This window comes from Oratosquilla oratoria, chromosome 16 (genome assembly GCF_046742065.1).
Source record: "Oratosquilla oratoria isolate Oo_2021 chromosome 16, ASM4674206v1, whole genome shotgun sequence".
In the NCBI taxonomy this organism is placed as follows: Eukaryota; Metazoa; Arthropoda; class Malacostraca; order Stomatopoda; family Squillidae; genus Oratosquilla; species Oratosquilla oratoria.
Window position 1 is genome coordinate 41,118,395 of NC_134792.1, and position 24,043 is coordinate 41,142,437.

At 41.9% G+C, this 24,043-nt stretch overlaps 1 protein-coding gene across 1 annotated transcript in view; it reads right to left on the reverse strand.

Moving 5' to 3' along the window:
• Positions 1–1,993: 1,993 nt before the first annotated feature.
• The window catches only part of LOC143033920 (uncharacterized), a 47,264-nt gene continuing 25,214 nt past the window's right edge, over positions 1,994–24,043 (reverse strand). Inside the window, exons 14-25 of the mRNA XM_076199565.1 lie at positions 22,261–22,521; positions 18,255–18,448; positions 17,277–17,447; positions 13,602–13,728; positions 11,850–11,981; positions 11,416–11,577; positions 7,737–7,886; positions 7,279–7,428; positions 5,770–5,972; positions 4,683–4,956; positions 2,814–2,989; positions 1,994–2,552 (exon numbers count right to left, since the gene is read on the reverse strand). Coding sequence (XP_076055680.1) covers positions 2,366–2,552; positions 2,814–2,989; positions 4,683–4,956; positions 5,770–5,972; positions 7,279–7,428; positions 7,737–7,886; positions 11,416–11,577; positions 11,850–11,981; positions 13,602–13,728; positions 17,277–17,447; positions 18,255–18,448; positions 22,261–22,521 — 2,187 coding nt within the window. The 3' untranslated portion in view covers positions 1,994–2,365. The remainder of the gene's footprint in view (positions 2,553–2,813; positions 2,990–4,682; positions 4,957–5,769; positions 5,973–7,278; positions 7,429–7,736; positions 7,887–11,415; positions 11,578–11,849; positions 11,982–13,601; positions 13,729–17,276; positions 17,448–18,254; positions 18,449–22,260; positions 22,522–24,043) is intronic.

Here is a 24,043-nt window from a genome sequence, read left to right on the forward strand (position 1 = left end):
AAGAGAGAACGATCGATCGATATAAGCGCGGTGACTATAATTTTATGATGCGAGTATTATTACGTCACGTCGTACGGCTGGCATTGGCTGCTGCTCGCGAGATTTAAGTTCCGTACTGAAAATACATATAGTGTTTGAATATGGTAAAAAGGATAAAAACAATTAAATAAACTACTGTACATGTTTAATAGGCTATATTCAGTATCTCTGGTGGTTAATATACAAGTAAGCTAGGTACAGTGACCACGGAACAGAGTGATACACAAATTGGGGATCGACTTACGATGAAATCGTCTTACGATGGCTCTATCAAAACCTAATGCCATCGTAAGTCGACGTTTACCTGTAATGCCTTAGGGGATTAAAAAGTGTAATGAGAAATAGATATTTGGGAATGGATACTAAGAGGAGATTGTGGTAAATGACTATATGGAGCAGAAACGTGGAACATATGAGATAAAGTTTAAAATGTTTGAAATTAAATACCTGAAAAATATGGTAGGGGTTACTAGACTGAATAGTGAGAAATGAGGTGAGGAGTTGAGGTGAAAAGGGACTTGGAAGATTAGGTTGATGGTTTGGACACATGGAAAGAATGAGTGAAAATAAGTATAAGAGGTGTGAAGGGAGTGAACATGAGGGAGCAACCAAGGGTGAGATGGATGGATGGGGTAAAAGGGGCATTGGGAAAGAGGGGAATGTCTCTTGAGGAAGAAAGGAAAACGCAAGATAGGGGTGAGTGGAGAATGGTTTTGTTTGGATGATACTGTGATACATGGAAGGGAGTGGGTGGGGGAGGGAGTGTGTGAATATTTTGATGCAGCCTGAAGGGATTTCTCCCACTCTTCTCTTTTTCTGTATGAGGGGATGGAAAGGGGGTATCACAGATTAAATGAAGCAGCCTTACTGTGTCTTGCTACATCGCTTCTAACCCAGGGCAGCAAGTGAGATGCAGGGATGACCTGTCATCCAGGAGCCAAGAAAAGAGGGAGAAAAGGGTGATGAGTGGGAGTGGAGTATGTGGGGATGAAATGGGTGGGAGTGGATTTATGCCTTTGATTTTGTCTACCTTCATTATAAAGGGGAAAAAGCTGTTGGTATACACGTAGCTGTAGCTGAGTGACCCCTGAATTCTGTGAATTGGCTTATTATTACTCGGTGAGAGGACAGCAGTGACTATACATTATAATGCAAGTATGGAGATGAATCATCATACATCAGGTATCCGATGCTGCACACAAGAATTTGACTCGTATTGAATGGTCAACATTGCAAACTCCCCCCTATCAGGATGCTGCCCCTTACCAAGGGCTTTTCCCCCCTTATAAGGGAGATAGCCTTATATAGCCTGAGCGTGCGGGGAGAAACAAACAAAAATGGTGTACACACAATTTGTGCAAATTGCTTGTTACTTGGTTATTAAAATCAGAAGTGGATTTTTTTTTTTGCAATAAATAAACCATTGGCAATTTTAATAACCAAGTATCAAGCAATTTGCGCAAATTGTGTGTACACCATTTTTGTTTGTTTCTCCCCGCAAGCTCGGGCTATATAAGGAGTAAAATGTTTCTCAACTGTGTTATTTCTAAAGAAGCCCTGATGGGCTTAACGTCAAATATATTGGATCCCATACTCTGCGTTTGGCCTCTCTCCTACCCATGGTTCAACTTGCTCTTGGCAGGATTTAACTGTCATCTTGACCTGCTCAGCCAACAAACATACAATTTTTATGTGGAAAACTTTTTTATAATAAACCTTCAAACACCTTTTCAATATCATCTTATATCCTGTGATATTCTGTTGATCCCACACTAGGGAGTCTTCTTTATTACGTCTTTGCCTTTTATGGCTGTGAATACCATTATCATGACCTTTTTCTATTATTGGCAGTTTCATTATATTTATTCTTTCATCATGCTTGATCAGCTTGCCATTGTTCTCTTTCAATTGTCAACAAGAGATATACTTATATGATTAGGAAAATAAAATGGACTTAAATATGGACACTTTACTCATGTCTTACAAAATACTTTACCTATTATTAGAAAAGCCTTAAAACATATCTAAAATATAGACTGCAAATACACAGCAGAGAGCCAGTCTTTCAATTCCAGGAAAAGATAGTTATGGCAGGATGACTTAACAATAAAAGTACCATTTATGCTGTACAAGGAAATTATAAGGTTTCATATAAAAAATAAATATATCACTTAAAGATAATGTGTACTATTTAAACCATGCATCACTTATACAACATATCCCTCTTCATAACAGAGCTTTCTCTCACAGCACAGGAAGAAATTACATAAAAATGCTCAGTTATGCACAGGAAAGAGAAGAATGATGAATTGTTCACACGCTTGCACTATTTGCCTTTGTTTAAGTTTGTAAGAAGAGAACCAACTTTAAAGGCAAATTCCTTATGTTTCTGGTTTTCATGAAAAGCTTTCATAAACTTTCTCTTGAGATCTCCAGCAGCTGGTATATCTGAGCATGACTGAATATTTAAAATGGTATGGAAGAACTCCCCCCATAACTGTCTAAGCCAGTACCTGGAAATAAAAATTTAGACATTGATTATAGTTTGCCATGCAGAGGTACACAGACAGTCCACCCAATACTAAACCTCCAAACTAAAATACTGACTGCATAAAAATGGAGTACAAGAGAGTAAATGTGTGTGCATATACCAGAAATTATATACAAAAATGTGCAACACATGACTACCTTGAATATAGATTAATGTGAACATTTCACCAGATTTTCTTTTTGATATCAAGAAATACCACACATAATAAAAAGTACTTTCTTACCTTTTAAAAACACCATCTTTGAGCTTCCATATGTTTCTGTCTTCATCTTTAACTACAGTCATGTAATTACCACGAAGCATACAGTGTGCTGTAGCTGCAACACAGTACAAGTCTGTCTGGTAGGTCCATGGCCTTCCATCTTGCATCTCACAGCAGGTAAAAGATTCTGTCGTCACCTGTACAACCAAAACATTGTCAAATATACATCCTACAGTAACTAATGGCTGTTACAATTATTTTTACCATTAAATTTGTTGTATTTACAATGATTATCAACAAGTTATAGAGGATTTTCCTTGCTAGAGTTGCCCTGTGGAATCTGGCCACACCATAAGCCCATAGGTCTAGTGGAGAGATTTTGTCGAGTTTCCTACAGGGCAATATGAAATGTGGTTTCTTCTCTGTGATGATAGCATCTGGGTGACTTGGGTGTCTGGTGCTACATAAGCCTTTTGGTATATGTATGTATAATAAAGGTGGATGTGCTAGCAGTGACACTAAATTGAAAGGGAAGGTGTCTGATTGACTGAACTGTGCTGCTCTCATTAGCTGGTTATCTTATGATGTTATCAACCTCTCCTAGTCTCCCAAGGGTGAGGACCTACGTTTGGGAAACCATGTAGGTCCTGCCATTGTTTATGCAAGGGAGGAGATTCTCTGCTATGAAGAGTTTCAAGAATAGTCTTTAGGTGCTGGATGGGGATGGGATAAGTAAAGAGTGGGAACAGATCTTGGCTGGCCACCACTTTACAAGGGGGAAAGCTCCTTCCTCCAAATGTATGTGCAGGAGTAACCACTAGGAAAGATAAACTAATGAAGCAGAGCACTTTTTCATATATACATCATCAGTGCTAGTACAAAGAAGGAATTACAATAGATAGTAAGTACATACATACATATACCAAAGACTTTTTCCCCCTTACAAGGGAGGTAGCCAAAAAGAAAAGGCATAAAAACCATTCCCATCCATTCCATCCCTAATACACTCCACTCCACTCCACTCCCCTCCATCCTCCCTCTTATCTTGGCACCTCCTAGATGACAGGCCATCCCTGCATCTTGTCCACTACCCTGGGTCAGAGGCAGTGTCACAAGACACAGCACATCCACAGCAAGGCCGCTTCATTAAATCGGTGACAGCCCATCTCCGTCCCCTCATGCAGAAAAGGAGAAGACGGGGAGAAATCCCTTCGGGCTGCGTCAAATTTTTCTCACACATACTACCTCACCCCCCATCCATTCCATCTCATGCATCACAACATCATCCATTCATCCGTCTTTTGTCCTCTCCCGTCCTTCCTCAACAGACATTCCCCTCTTCCCCAAAGCCCCTTTCACCCCATCCATCCATCTCATCCTAGGTCGCCCCCTCATGTTCACTCCCTCCACATCTGCCTTCCATGCCTCTTTTACTAGTCTTTCTTCACTCATTCTTTCCATGTGTCCAAACCATCCCAATACTCTTTCATCCACCCTATCTCCCAACTCCCTTACCACCCCTGTTCTCCTCCTCATTTCTCACTCTATCCAGCCTAGTTACCCCCATCATGAAAGGTAGAAAGTGCTTACAGAAATATATGACTGAATGAGCCATAATGCAGAAGAAACTCGGAGGTAAACGTATTTTTACGGCTGTCCTGGGGATCACCATGGCTCACTGCCATATATTTCTGCAAGTTCTTTCTACCTATTGTAATCCCTTCTTTGTACTTGTAGTGAAGATGTAAATATACAAAAGTACTCTGCTTCATTAGTTTATCTTTCCTGGTGGTTACTCCCACATTTGTGAACACATGTTTCTAGTCATTATTGCATATACATGAACACTAATGTAAGCATTCCAAATTAACTACCCCTAGGGACAATTACCTTCTTTGTAAAAGTTGTTCCTTTTGGGAAAAGGTTCATATCAATACTTCTTCCAAAGTCTATTAGTTTGAGCGACTGAGGACAATTACTGAACATCTCTTCTGGAGTTGATGCTGGGATATTAATTTCCGGTCTAGAAGCCAAGATGAAATTGTCTGGCTTTATATCTGCATGGATTATGTTGCAGCTATGTATAGTCTCCAAAATTGCTAGCATCTCAATAGTGAAGTACAGGACCAACTCTTCAGGCATCAGTGAACCAGTCTTCCGATACCTGAGAAGAAATAAAGTTTAGATTTGAAAGGTTGGCTGAATCATCCAGGACAATTGTATTGCATCAAAGAAGTGGAAAATTGGAGGTGATAAAGGACCAACTTATGGAGGGTAATACAGAGGAGGGACAGTACAGGTGATCAGCACTGTTGTGAGAGGAGATTCATCCCTAACCCTAAAAGTCTCTTGTAAAATAAATGCACAAAACTGCCAGGAAAGATCTCTTGGTTTGGGACAGAAGAGAGCCACATGGTCATGTGAACAAAATGAAAAACTATGTCCAAAGGATGTCAAAATCCTCCGGATGTGACAACTTTTGGAATAGCAGAAACATTTATATGGCCCAAGGTATCAGCTAGATACGAGAGTTCAAGAAGTGTATCTCCTTTCCTGTATATTCTATCAAGGTAAATATGAAGTATGGTGGGGGTTACAAGTATAGAGAGTGTGAGAAATGTGGAGGCAAGACAGACAGCATGGGAGAAATGAGAGCTAACAGAATGGCAAAAAAATTATATATATATATATATACACACCCACCCACACATACAAACACGTTTTGGGTACATGGAAAAAATGGGTGAGGAAAGATTGGCAAAAAGTGTAGGAAACAGATGTAGATGAAGGGAACTTGAGGACAACCAAAAAATAAGGTGGACGGGGGGTGAAAGGTGCATTCAATAAAAGAGGAATGTCTGTAAAGCAACAGTGAACACACAAAATTTCACACTACTCAGCACAATTCAATTATTTGCACTCACATCTTTGAACACCCAGTATATATGCAGTCAATCAAAACCTGACTGATACTTACACATTGATAGCATTAAGAAGTGATCCATGCTTATGGTATGGATTTACCATTATGGACCCATTTGAGAAGAAGTAGCCACGATTCATACGCAACACTGAATCCAGGATATGTTCTGGACGCTTCTGTGCCTTCAGCCTCTGTCGCAATTCATGGCAGATGTAAAATTCCCAATGGCATGCAGGCTTCTCCACCTTCAGGACCACCTAAAGAAACAAAGTCTATGCAGTAAAAGTATTACTATAATTCCTTTTTGTGATTAAACAAGTAAGGAGTGCATGTTTAGTTCCACTATACAAAGGGAATGGAGACAAGTATCAGATTTAGGAGTGGAAATAATAATGTGGCTGCATAAGAACAGTGTGGGTTAAGTGATATGCCAGGTATGTGAGAAATATTTTGTGAAAGGTAGGAAAAGTTTTGGACATGCATGTTCTGAGGGGAGAGAGTGGGGGAATATCAGATAATTTTTTGGTGGAAGGTAAGTGGAGAGTAGAGGATAGATGGAGAAAGAGGAAAAGTGCAGAAGGTAGGAAGGTGCTTAGAGTATACTACTAAAATGAGAGAAAAGGAGGAGAACAAGAAGAAGCTGAGAGAGGAATGGGAGGGAGTGAAGGATAGAGTAGAATTAGGAGTGGAGGAGGAATGGGGATGGTTCAAGGAGGGAGTCACAAGGTATCCAACGTTGGTGTGTGGAACAAGGAGGATGAGAGGAAATAGAAGGAAGGGTAGTGAATGGTGGGATGATGAAGTAAAGGAGGTTGTAGATGAGAAGAAGTGAGCATTCAAATATTGGTTACAAAATAGGTTGAGAGAATCACATGAGAGGTACAAAGAAAAGAAGAGAAGTAAAGCACAAGATAAAGGAGGCAAAGAGGAGAGCAGATGTGAAATAGGGTAAGAGTATGACAAAATTTGAAAATAATAAAAAGATGTTTTGGAAGGAAATTAAGAGAGGAAGAGGAGGTGAATCAAATAGAGAAAGATGAAAGGTGCAGATGAAGAAATGATAGTGGAAGAGATGGCAGTAAGAGAAGGATGGGCAAAGTATTTGAGGGAGTTGCTAAATGTGAAGGATGATAGGGAAGGAAAGGTAGTTGCAGTGAGAAGCACGAAGAAAATGAAAATAATGAACGAGGAAAATGGAGGAAAAATAAGAAAATATGAGGTTGGATGGGTGTCATGTGGAGTGTCTAAAAAAGGAGATAGTGACAGCGGGCTGGCTGGTGAGGTTGTTTAATATTTGTATAAAAGATGTGGATGTGGATGTGCTGTGTCTTGCGACACTGCTTCTGACCCAGGGCAGTGGACAAGGTGCAGGGATGACCCGTCATCTAGGAGGTGCTAAGATAAGAGGGAGGGTGGAGGGGTGTGGAGTGTATTCAGGGATGGAATGGGTAGGAATGATTTTATGCCATTTCCTTTTTGGCTACCTCCCTTGTAAGGGGGGAAAAGCCTTGGTATATGTATGTATGTATAAAAGAGGGTAGAGTGCCGAAGGACTTATCTTACCTGCATGATATCATCTCCATCATCTGTGTCCACATCCATTGGTAGGACTGTTACATTCATTGAGTCTAAAGTAACAGCAAGGAAGACCTGTGCATAAGCTCCCTCTCCACACTGACGTTTCACTTGAAATATTTCAGGACCCAAGCTCAGCTATGTAAAGAAAAACAGGTTTAATGATTGATGTCCAAGCCTTGTCTACCCCCTCCAATTCATTACATAGAAACCCTCGCCCTCCTCATCCACACTAGAATTTACATAGCATACAAGAGGACATCTTTCCAGGATATTTTATGCATCTTCATGGCATCATTTCAGCACATGGTCTTTAAGAGTATTAAATAATTTTCTATATAAAACCCAATCAATTCTGTACATACAATAATATGCAATAAGCTTACATCCAAATAATTAACTCTATAAGGAAAGATCCAAACTACTTCATGAACGCATGGACTTACCTGAATATCTGACTTCACAACTGGGACATTCCCTTTAAGCTCCATAAATCCACCTCGCTGATTAATAGGTACATCCAAGTTATGAAGAAGATTATCACACAGTTCTTCATCAAATGGGTCCAATTCCTCAACAGACATTTGCATTGCTTTCTGGTATAGAAGAAGGAGAAAAAAGAAACATTAACACATTTCAATGATCTCAAAAGAAAAACTTGAGAGTAAGTATACATACATATACCAAGGGCTTTCTCTCCTTTAAAAGAAAGAAGAAGTAGCAGAAGAAAAAAGCATACACAAACACACATTTTCCACACAGAGCAGAACAAACTGGACGAAACAATGGTATGTACAAAAACCATATATGAATTTAAGAGCAAACATGACAGATACAGACAGGACACCACAAGCATAGCTCCCCTTCCCCTAAGATACATACATATACCAAGGCCTTTTCCCCCTTACAAGGGAGGTAGCCAAAAAGGACATACATACATATACCAAGACTTTTTCCCCCTTACCATCCCTGAATACACTCCACACCCATCCACCCTCCCTCTTCCCTCTCATCTTAGCACCTCCTGGATGACGGGTCATCCCTGCACCTTGCCCACTGCCCTGGGTCACAAGCAGTGTCGCAAGACGCAGCACATCCACAGCAAGGCCACTTCATTAAATCAGCGAACCCCCCTCTCCATCCCCCCATGCATAAAAGAGGGCTGTGTCAAATTTTGCTCACACATATTACCTCACCCCCCATCCCCCTGCCCATTCCATCTCATGCATCACAACATCATCCATATACAACCATTCTCCATTCACCCCTGTCTTCTGTCCTCTCCCGTCCTTCCTCAACAGACATTCCCCTCTTCCCCAAAGCCCCCTTCACCCCGTCCATCCACCTCATCCTAGGACGTCCCCTCATGTTCACTCCCTCCACATCTGCCTTCCACACCTCTTTTACTAGTCTTTCTTCACTCATTCTTTCCATGTGTTCAAACCATCCTAATATTCTTTCATCAACCCTATCTCCCAACTCCCTTACCACCCCTGTTCTCCTCCTCACCTCCTCATTTCTCACTCTATCTAGCCTAGTAACCCCCATCATACTCCTCAGATACCTCATCTCAAACACATTCAAACTCCTCTTTTCCTCTCTTATGTTCCATGTTTCTGCCCCATACAGTGCTGTTAGCACAATCACTCCTTCATACAGTCTCCTCTTAGCATCCATTTCCAAATGTCTATTCCTCATTACACTTTTTAATCCACCAAGGCATTTACTTGCTTCTCTCAATCTACATTCTACCTCCACCTTCACTCCACCTTTTCCTGCCACATTTGCACCCAAGTATCTAAAACTATCCACTTCCTCCAGTCACTCTCCCTTAATGCTCACTTCCAGTCTACTGCCACGTTCACCCCTTGTACATCTCATCACCTTACTTTTACCCACATTTATCTTTAGCTTTCTTCTATCACATACTCTCCCAAACTCTGCCACCAACTTCTTCAATCCCTCCTCCGATCCTGCCACAAGTGCAGTGTTGTCCGCAAACAACAGCTGGCTCACCTCCCACTTTTCTCCATTTTCTTTAATCATCTCCAATCCCTGACCCACTACCCTTGCATTTACCTCTCACACTACCCCATCCCTGTATAAGTTGAACAGCCAGGGCGACATAACGCATCCCTGAGGAAGTCCCACCTTTACCTCGAACCACTCACTCTCTCCATTTCTAATCCTGACACAAGCTCTACTCTCATAAAAACTCTTGACAGCTCCTAGAAGCTTTCCTCCTATCCTGTATATCTGCATAACCTTCCACAGTGCCTTTCTGTCTACCCTATTGTAAGCCTTTTCCAGATCCATAAAAGCCCAAAAAACATCCTTCCCCTTTCCTATAGCTTTCTCACATATCTGTCTTACTACAAAAATCTGATCTACATAACCTCTACCTGTCCTAAATCCACACTGTTCCTCACCAATTACTCCCTCTGTTCCTCTCCTAATCCTCTCAATCAAGATCCTCCCATAAGCCTTCCCAACTACACTTAACAAGCTAATCCCTCTGAAACTACTACATTCACACTTGTCCCCTTTTCCCTTGTAAAGTGGAACTATACATGCACTCCTCCAGTCCTCTGGCACTCCACCCTCTCTCCAGCATACTAGGTAAATGCACATGGGAGAGGGTGGTGGATGGAAGGGTGGTAGATAGAACATTAATGGACTATAGTGGTAATGAGGAATATAGTAGGAAGAGTTAAGGATGTACATGTTCTAAGGGGAGAAACTAGGGGAATATCAAATCATTTTTTGGTGGAAGTTCAGAGTGGAGGATAGATGGAGAAAGAGAAAAAGAACAGAAGGTAGGGAGGTACTTAGAGTGAACTGATTAAATGAGAAAGAAAAGGAGGAGTACAACAAGAAGCTGAGAAAGGAGTGGGAGGGAGTGAAGGATAGAACAGAACTAGGAGTGGGGGAGGAATGGGGATGGTTCAAGGAGGGAGTCACTAGATGTGCAAAGATGGTGTGTGGAACAAGGAGGATGTGAGGAAATAGAAGGAAGGGTAGTGAGTGGATGAGGAAGCAAAGAAGGTTGTACAAGAGAAGAAATGAGCCTTCACAGATTGGTTACAAAATATCATATGAGAGGTACAAAGAAAAGAGAAATACATACATACATAAAACAAAGGCCCATTCCATCCCCCAACATACTCCTCCCCTCCACCCTCTTCCCTCCCTCTTATCTTGGCACCTCCTGGATGATGGGTCATCCCTGCAACTTGCCCACTGCCTTGGGTCAGAAGCAATGTCGCTAGACACGGAAGATCCACAACAAAGCCGCTTCATTAAATTGGTGACCCCCCTCATGCAGAAAAGGAGATGACTGGGAGAAATCCCTTCAGGCTGCATCATTTCATTTCTCACACATACTCTCTTACCTTCCATCCCCTTATCACTCCCCCTCATGCATCACAGTATCATCCATACACAACCATTATTCATTCACCCCTATCCTCTGTCCTCTCCTGTCCTCAACAGTCATTCCCCTCTTTCCCAGTGCCCCTTTTATCCCCATCCATCCATCTCATCCTAGGTCTCCCTCATGTTCACTCCTTCAACCTCTGCCTTCCACTCCTCTTTTAATAATCTTTCTTCACTCTTTCTTTCAAAGTGTCCACCCGCCACTCTACTCCTAATTTATCACTCTATCCAGCCTAGTGACCCCTATCATACTTCTCAGGCACATCATCTCAAACACATTCAAACTACTCCCCTCTTCCTCTCATATGTTCTCTGTTTCTGACCCGTACAGTGCTGTCAGCACAATCACATGTGAGAAAGGTTTAGGAAAAGGTAAGGATGTTTTTTGGGCTTTTATGGATTTGGAAAAGGCTTATAACAGGGTAGACAGGAAGGCACTGCAGGAGGTATTGCAAGTATATGGATTAGGGGGAAAGCTTTTAAAAGTAGTAGAGTTTTTACTAGAGTAGAGCTTGTGTTAGGATTAGAAATGGAGAGCGGTTTGAGATAAAGGTGGAAGTGGTTTTCATGCCTTTGTTTTTTTGGCTACCTCCCTTGTAAGGGGGAAAAACCCTTTGGTATATGTATGTATGAAACATCTATAATGAAAGCAAATACTTTAAACTATCTAATAAAGCACAAGAAACTTACTGATCCTTTAGCATTAGGTGCTTTCTGTGTTGATGACTGTGACTCATTCCTACTTTCTGAAGGTTCCCCATAATCCTGAAGGTCTAACATCATTTCATCTTTACTCATGAGTAATGATGCCATCATTGCAGGGTTGAAGGTGACCTCCTCCACAGGCTTTAGCTATAAAATTTATAACATTAAATCAAATGAGTAAGACAAACGAAGACAGAGGTCATGGAAGGGGCATTAAACAAGACTTAATGTGAATAAAGGGGTGTGCTTGTTATAAGTGTCTATACAGACTGCATAAACAGCCATGCAGCTGCACAACTGAAATTAAATCATATGATTGGCAATGGCTTTGGTACAACAAATAACTAATTGTGCACAAACAAGTTGACCCTGATACTATAAAATACAACTAAGAGAAAAACAAGTGATCACACTGTTACCTCGGGAACTAGAGGCTGTCTACTCCTGGATAAACTTTCTCCACCTGACTTATCAGCCATGTACCCAGACTTACTCAGGTCTTCTATTGGCATTGCATTGGTTTCATTTACTGTTTCATATCTTAATTCTCCCTGAAACATATGAGCAAAGGAGTGAATTAAACTTGGGTGTTGGACATACTGTAGATGTAAAACAAAAGAAAAGTTATACATACCCTTACAAGGGAGGCGACCAAGGGTGAGATGGATGGATGGGGGTAAAAAGGGTACTGGAAAAAGAGGGAAATGTCTGTTGAGGAAGAAAGGGAGAAGACAGAAGATAGGGATGAGTGGAGAATGGTTGTGTATGGATGATGCTGTGATGTATGGGAGTGGATAAGTGGGGGGGGGGGTAAGTGTGAATTATTTTTTTGACACGGCCTGAAGGGATTTCTCCCCATCTTTTCTTTTTCTGCATGAGGGGACAGAGAGGGGGGGGTTGTCAATTAAATGAAGCTGCTTTGTCGTGGATGTGCTGCATCTTGCTACATTGCTTCTGACCCAGGGCATTGGGTGAGATGCATCTCACCCACTGCACTGGGTGGAAAGGGAGTTGAGAGATAGAGTTGATGAAAGGGTATTAGGATGGTTTGGGCACATATTAGTATTGAGTAAAGATGTCTGTTGAGGAAGGAAAGGAGAAGACAGAAGACTGGGGTGAGTGGAGAATGGTTGTGTATGGATGATGCTGTGATGCATGGGAGCGGGTGGGTAAGGAATAAGTGTGAATGATATTTTGATGCAGCCCAAAAGGGATTTCTCCCAGTCTTTTCTTTTTCTGGATGAGGGGACAGAGAGGGAGGGTCACCGATTAAGTGAAAATTACCTGCTGTGGGTGTGCTATGTCTTGCTGCAGTCCTTCTGACCCAGGTCAGTGGGTGAGATGCAGGGATGATCTGTCATCCATTAGGAGCCAAGAATAGAGGGAGGGAGGGGTGGTGAATGGCAATGGTGTATGTAGGGATGAAATGGGTGGGAGTGGAATATATGCCTTTGACTTTGGCTACCTCCCTTGTAAGGGGGAACAAGCTGAAGCCGTTGGTATATGTATCTTATGGTTTACTTTTCTTCTTGTTTGTTTGTACCTCTCATATGATTCTCTCATTCTACTTTGCAACCATTCTATGATTGCTTGCTTCTTCTCTTCTACAACCTTCTTTGCTTCATCATCCCACCACTCACTGCCCTTCCTTCTATTTCTTCCTGTCCTTGTTCCACACACCATCTTTGCACACCTTGTGACTTCCTCCTTGAAATATCCTCATTCCTCCTCCACTCCTAGTTCTAATCTATCTTTCGCTCCCTCCCATTCATCTCTCAGCTTCTTGTACTCCTTCTCCTTTTCTTTCTCATTTAAGCCATTTATTCTACGCATCTCCCTACCTTCTGTCCTTTTCCTCTTTCTCCATCTATCCTCCACTTTCAACTTGCCATCCACCAAAAATTGATCTGATATTCCCCTACTCTCCCCCCTAAGAACATGTATATCCAAAATTCTTCCATCTCTTCTCCTGGTTACCACTATATAGTCCATTAAAGCCCTATCTGTCACCCTTCCATCCACCACCCTTTCCCATGTGTATTTATGCTCAACTGTCTTCCTAAACACTGTGTTATGTTATGAAAAATTAAACAATTAAATAAATAAATAAGAATATAATTATGATAACCACAAGATTTTGTAAACTGCAAAATGGTATTAGTTATCTTTACCTCTGACTGCATGGACAACAAGTGCCGACTTCGAGACATATGAGACATTGAATAACCCCCAGCGGTCTTCTGGTGACTTGTCCAATGGCAACCCAGTGTAGATGAACCACTACTGGATGAAGATGACCTATGAAATAAAGTACAAATACATACATACATATACCAAGGCTTTTTCCCCCTTCCAAGGGAGGTAGCCAAAAAGGGAAAGGCATAAAAAACACTCCCACCCATTTCATCCCTAAATACATTCCACACCCCTCCCACCCTTCCTCTCATCTGAGCACCTCCTGGATGACGGGTCATCCCTGCACCCTGCCCACCGCCCTGGGTCAGAAGCAGTGTCGCAAGACACAGTACATCCACAGCAAGGCCGCTTCATTTAATCGGCGACCCCCCCTCTCCGTCCCCCTTTGCATATAAGGAGAGGACGGGGAGAAATCCCTTCGGGCTGCGTCAAAATTTACTCACACATACTACCCCACCCCCCACCCCCCCGCCCATTCCTCCTCATGCAGTCACAACATCATCCATATACAACCATTCTCCACTCACCTCTGTCTTCCGTCCTCTCCCTTCCTTCCTCAACAGACATTCCCCTCTTCCCCAAAGCCCCCTTCACCCCATCCATCCACCTCATCCTAGGACGTCCCCTCATGTTCACTCCCTCCACATCTGCCTTCCATACCTCTTTTACTAGTCTTTCTTCACTCATTCTTTCCATGTGTCCAAACCATCCTAATATTCTTTCATCAACCCTATCTCCCAAATCCTTTTTCACCCCTGTTCTCCTCCTCACCTCCTCATTTCTCACTCTATCTAGCCTAGTAACCCCCACCATACTTCTCAGACACCTCATCTCAAACACATTCAAACTCCTTCTCTCTTCTTCTCTTATGTTCCACGTTTCTGCCCCATACAATGCTGTTGGCACAATCACTCCTTCATACAGTCTCCTCTTCGCATCCATTCCCAAATGTCTATTTCTCATTACACTCTTTAAACCACCAAGGCATTTACTCGCTTCTCTCAATCTACATTCTACCTCCACCTTCACTCCACCTTTTCCTGCTACACTTGCACCTAAGTATCTAAAACTATCCACTTCCTCCAGTCGCTCTCCCTTAATGTTCACTTCCAGTCTACTGCCACTTTCACCCCTTGTACATCTCATCACCTTACTTTTACCCACATTTATCTTTAGCTTTCTTCTATCACATACTCTCCCAAACTCTGCCACCAGCTTCCTCAATCCCTCCTCTGACCCTGCCACAAGCGCAGTGTCGTCTGCAAACAACAGCTGGCTCACCTCCCACTTTTCTCCATTTTCTTTAACCATCTCCAATCCCTGACTCACTACCCTAGCATTCACCTCTCGCACCACCCCATCCATGTATAAGTTGAACAGCCAGGGCGACATAACACATCCTTGACGAAGTCCCACCTTTACTTCAAACCACTCACTCTCTCCATTTCCAATCCTAACACATGCTCTACTACTCACATAAAAACTCTTGACAGCTCCCAAAAGCTTTCCTCCTATCCCATAAATCTGCATAACCTCCCACAGTGCCTTTCTGTCTACCCTATCATAAGCCTTTTCCAGATCCATAAAAGCCCAAAAAACATCCTTCCCCTTTCCTATAGCTTTCTCACATATCTGTCTTACCACAAAGATCTGATCTACACAACCTCTACCCGTCCTAAATCCACACTGTTCCTCACCAATTACTCCTTCTGTTCCTCTCCTAATCCTCTCAATTAAGATTCTCCCATAAGCCTTCCCTACTACACTCAACAGGCTAATCCCTCTGAAATTACTACATTCACACTTGTCCCCTTTTCCCTTGTAAAGAGGAACTATACAGGCACTACTCCAGTCCTCCGGTACTCTACCCTCTCTCCAGCAAACATTAAATAATCTCACCAACCAGTCCACCATCACTGAACCTCCCTTTTTCAGACATTCTGCATGACATCCATCCAGACCAGGTGCCTTACCTGCTTTCATCATCTTTACAACTGCCTTCACCTCATCCTTCCTTATTTCTCCTCCATTCTCCTCACTCATCACTCTCATTTTCTTCGTATTTCCCACTGCAGCTATCTTTCCCTCCCTATCCTCCTTCACATTCAGCAACTCCCTAAAATATTCTGCCCATCTTCCCCTCACTGCCATCTCTTCCATTATCAACTCTCCATCTGTACCTTTTACCTTTTCTTCCCTACTTGATTCACCTCCTCTTCCTCTCTTAATTTCTTTCCAAAACATCTTTTTATTACTTTCAAAATTTTCTGTCATACTCCTACCCCATTTCACATCTGCTCTCCTCTTTGCCTCCTTTACCTTTTGCTTTACTTCTCTTTTCTTTTCTTTGTACGTCTCATATGACTCCCCTGTCCTCTTTTGTAACCAATCTGTGAATGCTCGCTTCTTCTCTTCTACAACCTTCTTTGTTTCCTCATCCCACCATTCACTACCCTTTCTTCTATTTCCTCCTGTCCTTCTTGTTCCACACACCATCCTTGCACACTTTAAGACTCCCTCCTTGAACCATCCCCATTCCTCCTCCACACCCATCTCTGCTCTATCCTTAACTCCCTCCCACTCCTCCTTCAGCTTCTTTTCGTACTCCTTCTCCTTTTCCTTTTCATTCAAGGAGTTCACTCTAAGAACCTCCCTACCTTTTGTCCCTTTCCTCCTTCTCCATCTATCCTCCACTCTCAACTTACCTTCCACCAAAAAATGATCTGATATTCCCCCACCCTCTCCCCTTAGCACATGTACATCCTTAACTCTTCCTATCATAATCCTATTTACCACTACATAATCCATTAGCGCTCTATCTACCACCCTTCCCTCCACCACCCTCTCCCATGTGTACTTATGCTTGACTTTCTTCCGAAACACTGTATTTGCTATCATCAGCTCTCTTTCTAGACACATTTCCACCATCAACTCTCCACTACGATTCTTTCCTGGAACTCCACACTTCCCAACCACTCCATCGATTGGACCATTTCCCACTCTAGCATTAAGGTCTCCCAGTACTATTACATTGGAATATATATATATATATTAAAGATATATCACAAGAAATTGATGGCTACCTCCCTTGTAAGGGGGAAAGAGCCTTGGTATATGTATGTACAAGAAATTGAGCATTTTCTCTACTTAAATAATATAATCATTGGAAGAAAGGCCAATCTCGTACCCATTGTCCAATGGGTAGATATAAGGCAGACTTGGGAAATTTCTTTCAACGATCTAAATAAAACCACAAGGAAAGTACCTCTTCACTAGTTATCACATCAAGGTTTTTGCAATGTGATTATAGACTTGGTTTAGTCTTTTCAACGTACTAATAATCCACATACCAAAACCCCTTTTCCCCCTTATACAAAGCATACATCCACCTGACACATCAAATACCAATTTGCTACCCCTCCTATCTTAACACCTCATAGACGAAGACTCATCCCCATCCCCACCACATTACCTGAATCAAAGGCAATGCAATGAAACACAGTGCTTCCATAGCAGGGCCCAACAGCCAAAGCTGTTAGGATCATCTCATGTATGCCATGATTAAATCCCCACCAATCACTTGCACCTAAAATAACCATCCCTTAGTGTATAGTTCATGTCAAATAACAAATAAGGAAAATGCCTTGTACCTGTACTCTCTTGAACATTCCATGATTGGAGAAAGAGGCTTTTCTGGAGCCTCACTATGTGGTGGTGGCATAAGTTCTCCACTCAGTTCTTCTTCTTCCTTTTTTTCAGGAGAGTCCTTCAAGTTCTTCACATCTTCCATCAAATCTTGATCAGACATAAAGCAATGACTTCTGCAAAAATAGTATAGGAAGTATAGACAATGGGGTCTTTTAGTGAGCAAAACTATCACCAATGCTAAATACATTTAAACTGTTCACACAGGACCTCCCCACTCCACAAACCTGAAGAACATTAATGCACACATATGCAGATGACCTAAGAATTGTAGCCAGGAGACCCCAGAAAGGTGGCCATGACCATGAGCTCAGTCCATAAATCGTTCAATGAAAAGATCCTATATTGCTTTCAGTGGAAAGTGAGTAAGCAATATTTATATATTTCTATGGAGTTAATTTCAGGAGTTTAGTGGATTATGGAATTTGGTTATTTTAGTTTGTCTTGCATGTGTGATGTTTCTATGGAGTTGATTTCAAGGCAAGTTGGTGTATTACAAAATTTGGTGTTCTGCCAAGGAGTTACCTAGTGATTTTGTATACGCAGTATACAAAAGCTGAGGAAAGTGTGGGAGGACATGAAGAACAAAGGGGAAAAAGAAGAAGAATGGATATGTTTCAAGAAGGATGTAATAAAGTGCATGAAGATAATAACAAGGATGGGAGAGATCAAAAGGAAATGTAGCACACTGGGATGAGGAGGTAAATGAGGAGGTTGTAAGGCCGAACAAGGGAAACATATGAGAGGTATAATATGAGAGAAGCAAAATACAAAGATGTAAAATGGGGTAGGAATTTGACAGAGTTTTGAAAAGAATAAAAAAATTGTGGAAAGAAGGAAAGAGTGAAGGGCAAATATGAATGTAGTAATTTCAGAGAGATCAGTCTGTTGAGTGCAGTTGGAAAGGGGGGGGGGTATCTTACCTTTTTCCCGAGAGAATGGACAAAGTGAAGTCATTGCCACAAGACTCTGCTTGAGGTACTACATCAATGGTGGACCATGGTGCTGGAGTTGATGCCACACGAGCATTTAGAGCAAATGCTTCAGAACTGCCAGGAACTTTAAGAGTCATGTCTGCAGGGATGTTGCCAAACATACTTTGGTCTTCAATTTTGGCCTGCAGCAAAATAAACTATTAACATGCGTACATATACCAAGGGCTTTTTCCTCCTTACAGGGGAGGTAGCAAAAGTCAAAGGAATCAATCCACTCCCACCCATTTCATCTCCACACACACCACTCCCATTCATCACCTCTCCCTCCCTCCCTCCCTCTTTTTTTTTGGCTCCTCCCTGCATCTCACTCAGAAGTAATGCAGCAAGATACACACAAATTTATAAATACATCCACCAGCTTTACTGTATATCAGTTATTCTGCTAATGGGGGGAGGGGGGGGAACTTCCTACTTATTGTAAAAGGAGATTACATGGGAAGGAGTGAAGGGACTTGGGATTTTTACCGTATTCTTTTTTCCTATGACAACCCTCACCTAAACTAGAACTAAGAGGAAGATGGTCAAATCAATGGTAATCAAATTTTACCCTAATTTGAATATTTTGAATGGGCAATGGTCTTAGGACATTATATCAGTTATCACCAACCTCATTAATAAACATCTTAACCCTGACCCTACACAGTATAATAAATCATGTCATCAGATCATTTTTTGGTGGAAGGTAAGTTGAGAATGGAGGATAGATGGAGAAGGAGGAAAAGGACAAAAGGTAAGGAGGTGCTTAGAGTGAACTCTTTAAATGAAAAGGAAAAGGAGAAGGAGTACAAGAAGAAGCTGAGAGGAATGGGAGAGAGTGAAGGATAGAGTAGAGCTAGGAGTGGAGAAGGAATGGGGATGGTTCAAGGGGGGAGTCACAAAGTGTGCAAAGATGGTGTGTTGAACAAGAAGGATGGGAGGAAATAGAAGGAAGGGTAGTGAATGGTGGGATGAGGAAACAAAGAAGGTTGTAGTAGAGAAGAAGCAAGCTTTCACAGATTGGTTACTAAATAGGACGAGGGAGTCATATGAGAGGTACAAAGAAAAGGAAAGAAGTAAAGCACAAGGTAAAGGAAGCAAAGAGGAGAGCAGATGTGAAATGGGGTAAGAGTATGACAGAAAATTTTGAAAGTAATACAAAGATGTTTTGGAAAAAAAATTAAGAGAGGAAGAGGAGGCGAATCAAGTAGAGGAGAAAAGGTAAAAGGTGTAGATGGAGAGATGATAATGGAAGAGAAAGCAGTAAGGGGAAGATGGGCAGAGTATTTTAGGGAGTTGCTAAATGTAAAGGAGGACAGGGAGGGAAAGATAGTTGTAGTGGGAAGTGCTAAGAAAATGAGAGTGATGAGTGAGGAAAATGGAGGAGAAATAAGGAAAGATGAAGTGAAGGCAGTTGTTAAGATGATGAGAGCAGGTAAGGCACCTGGTCTGGATGGATGCCATGCAGAATGTCTAAAAAAAAAAGGAGGTACAGTGATGGTGGACTGGCTGGTGAGGTTATTTAATGTTTGCTGGAGAGAGGGTAGAGTGCCGGAGGATTGGAGGAGTGCCTGTATAGTTCCACTTTACAAGGGAAAAGGGGACAAGTGTGAGTAGTTTCAGAGGGATTAGCTTGTTAAGTGTAGGAGGGAAGGCTTATGGGAGGATCTTGATTGAGAGGATTAGGGGAGGAGCAGAGGAAATGATTGGCAAGGAGTAGTGTGGATTTAGGACAGGTAGAGGTTGTGTGGACCAGATTTTTGTGGTAAGACAGATATGTGAGAAAGCTATAGGAAAAGGTAAGGATGTTTTTTGGGCTTTTATGGATCTGGAAAAGGCTTATGATAGGGTAGACAGGATTGCACTGTGGGAGCTTTTGCAGATCTACGAGATAGGAGGAAAACTTCTAGGAGCTGTCAAGAGTTTTTTACGAGAGTATTAGAGCATGTGTCAGGATTAGAAATGGAGAGAGTGAGTGGTTCGAGGTAAAGGTGGGACTTCGTCAAGGATGCGTTATGTCACCCTGGCTGTTCAACTTATACATGGATAGGGTGGTGGGTCAGGGATTGGAGATGTTTAAAGAAAATGGAGAAAAGTGGAAGGTGAGCCAGCTGTTGTTTGCAGATGACACTGCACTTGTAGCAGGATCAGAGGAGGGCATTAGCTGCCAGACGTATGATGTTGCGTCATAATACTCGCATCATAAAAAATAGTCACCGCTTATATCGATCGTTCTCTCTTTCACCCGTGAATTTTGATAACCATAGAAAATGTGATGAAGCCAGTTTAGAGAGTATGTCAGTTATGCAGGGACAACTACAATAAATATAATCAAGACGCCGATATGGCAGCCTCGCGTATCCACTTGCTCTTCATGCCGCCTACGCAGGCGGCATTGTATGGAAGAGGTTAAGGGAGAACAACTGGAGGAAGTGGAGGTGGAGATAGAATGTAGATTGAGAGAAGTGAGTAAATGCCTTAATGGTTTAAAAAGTGTAATGAGGAATAGACATTTGAGAATGGATGCTAAGAGGAGATTGTATGAAGGAGTGATTGTGCCAACAGCACTGTATGGAGCAGAAACATGGAACATAAGAGAGGAAGAGAGAAGGAGTTTGAATGTGTTTGAGATGAGGTGTCTGAGATGTATGATAGGGGTTTCTAGGCTGGATAGAGTGAGAAATGAGGTGGTGAGGAGAACAGGGGTGGTAAGGGAGTTGGGAGATAGAGTGGATGAAAGAGTATTGGGATGGTTTGGACACATGGAAAGAATGAGCGAAGAAAGACTAGTAAAAGATGTATGGAAGGCAGATATGGAGGGAGTGAACATGAGGGGGCGACCTAGGATGAGATGGATGGATGGGGTGAAAGGGGCCTTGGGGAAGAGGGGAATGTCTGTTGAGGAAGGATGGAAGAGGACAGAAGACAGGGGTGAATGGAGAACGGTTGTATGTGGATGATGTGATGCATGAGGAGGAATGGGGGGTGAGGTAGTAAGTGTGAGAAAAATTTCTGCATGAAGGGATGGGGAGGGGGGGGGTTCACCGATTTAATGAAGCGGCCTTGCTGTGGATGTGCTGTGTCTTGTGACACTGCCTCTTACCCAGGGCAGTGCACAAGATGTAGGGATGGCCCGTCATCCAGGAGGTGCCAAGATAAGAGGGAGGGTGGAGGGGAGTGGAGTGTATTAGGGATGGAGTAGGTGGGAATGGTTTTTATGCCTTTTTCTTTTTGGCTACCTCCCTTGTAAGGGGGAAAAAGCCTTTGGTATATGTATTTATGTATATGTATATATATATATATATAGACATACATACACCAAGGGCTTTTTTACCCTTACAAGGGAGGTAGCCAAAGTCAAAAGGCATAATTCCCCACCCACTCAATGCCCATTCACCACCCCTTCCTCCCTAACTATTATCTCGGCTCCCCCTGGATGACAGGTCATCCCTGCATCTTGCCTATTGCCCTGGGTCAGAAGTGCAGTAAGACATAGCACATCCACAGCAAGGCTGTTTCATTTATATATATATATATATATACATACATACACATACATATACAGGTTGCAAGGTTGATTGAGTGAGAAGCAAGGCGAGGAGATGGCAGATAGGGCCGATGAAACGGCCTTGCTGTGGATATGCTGTGTCTTGCTACATTGCTTTTGACCAAAGGCAGTGGGCAAAAATACAGGGATGACCTATCATCTAGTGGTAGCCAAGATAAGAGGGAGGGAGGGGGCAAGTGGGAGGAGCATGTGGGGATGGAATGAGTGGGAGTGGATTTTATGCATTTGTTTTAGGCTACTTCCCTTGTAAGGGGGAAAAATACTGTTGTTATATGTACGTATTGTACATATAAATGGGGTAGTAGAAAAAAAAGCACATCCCCACAAATCTACCACCCTTCCCATTCCAGCACCTTATGACCTCAAACATAATGTGAACAAGACACTTACACCAAACATTGTTTTCTCAGTCTCTATCAAAGGCTTAGCCAGAGGTTCTGCTAAAGGCTCAGCCAGCACTTCATCTTCTTCAAGCATGTCTTCCTCCAACTTCTTTTGTTCCTCCAAAGGAATGAATTTAATGTCTTTAGATGGCTGTAGTATCCCAGTCACAGTCCTCTTTGGCTGAACTACATAGTCAGGTGGAGGCTGATTTTCATTATGGTCATCCTGGTACTGGTCATTCAGGTCACTTATACCGTCATTTGCAGGCTACAAAAAATACATAAGAATGTAAGGAGGCTGCAAGAGACTACAAGGCCATTATCACCTGTTATCCCCATCCATAAAATTATCTAACCTCTACATGGTTACTAAGTCTATTACACTCATTTACCACTCTATTGGTAAAACAGTTCTTGTCTGTTTCCAGAGTAAGACAACAAAAGCTATAGTTAATATACAAAAAAAAAAATATTAAAACATAACTAAACTACTTTACAGGAATTTATACAGCTTATACACCATGAAAATATCAATAAATAAGATATTTGGACTATGTATAAAGTAAACTCTCAGTAAACTGAGCTAATTCAGTGAGGGGGTGTGGAATCAGACAGTTAATTTGAAAGTTTGATTCATAACATGGCTGGCATTCAGTTTGGTTTATATATTATATGGTAGTTATTGGACTACACCAGAGATTGGCTTATATGAAGTTTGGTCATCTCAGAGACTGCCTTATATGCTGAATTAGAGTTTATTTGTTTGCATATTTACCTAGTTGTAACTTACAGAAAAGGGAGCTATGCCTGTGGTGTCCCATCTTTGTATCCCATGTGTATTTACCTAGTTGTATCTTACAGGAAGGGAAGTTATGGTCATGGTGTCCCGTCTTTATATCTTGCAGTGTCTTATTTGCTTTTAAATGTGTATGGTTTTTGCACACACTATTGTTTTGTCCAGTTTGTTCCAGATGTCTACTACTCTGTGTGGAATTTTTTTCTTTCTTTTTAGGTCTCTTCTATACCTATCCTTTTTCTTTTTTTGTCCTCTTGTCCCAATTTAGTAAGTCCTCTCTATCAAGAACTTCCATGCCTTTCATGATTCTGTAGATGGTCAGTAGGTCACCTATCTCTTTGTTCCAAAGTCTGTAATTTCAATTTAGCCAGTCTCTCCTCATATGACAGGTTTGAAAGTGCTGGGGCAATTTTTGTGGTTGCTCTCTGGATTCTTTCAATTTTCTTTATATTCTTTTTGGTCCAGTGAGTCCTCCTTATACGGTAATTCTTTATCTGGTAAATTTACAGTTTTGGTAATTACTACCCTTGATTCTATTTACGGTAAGAAAAATTCACAGATATGGTATTCGCTCATGTTATGGAGGTAAAATTAGATATTTTGAAGAGGAAAGAGCAGGGAGAAGGTACGTCTGCCATAATTTGAAACTTGGGTTCAGTATATGGTAATTTCAATTTGCGGTAAGGTTTTCAGGAACACATATGTACCGTATAACGAGGACTCACTGTACTGGGTGACCAGTGTTGCAGCATACTCCAGCCTAGGCCTTATTAGTGTGATGAGATGTACAAGGGGTGAAAGTGGCAGTAGACTGGAAGTGAACATTAAGGGAGAGCGACTGGAGGAAGTGGATAGTTTTAGATACTTGGGTGCAAGTGTAGCAGGAAAAGGTGGAGTGAAGGTGGAGGTAGAATGTAGATTGAGAGAAGCGAGTGAATGCCTTGGTGGATTAAAGAGTGTAATGAGGAATAGACATTTAGGAATGGATGCGAAG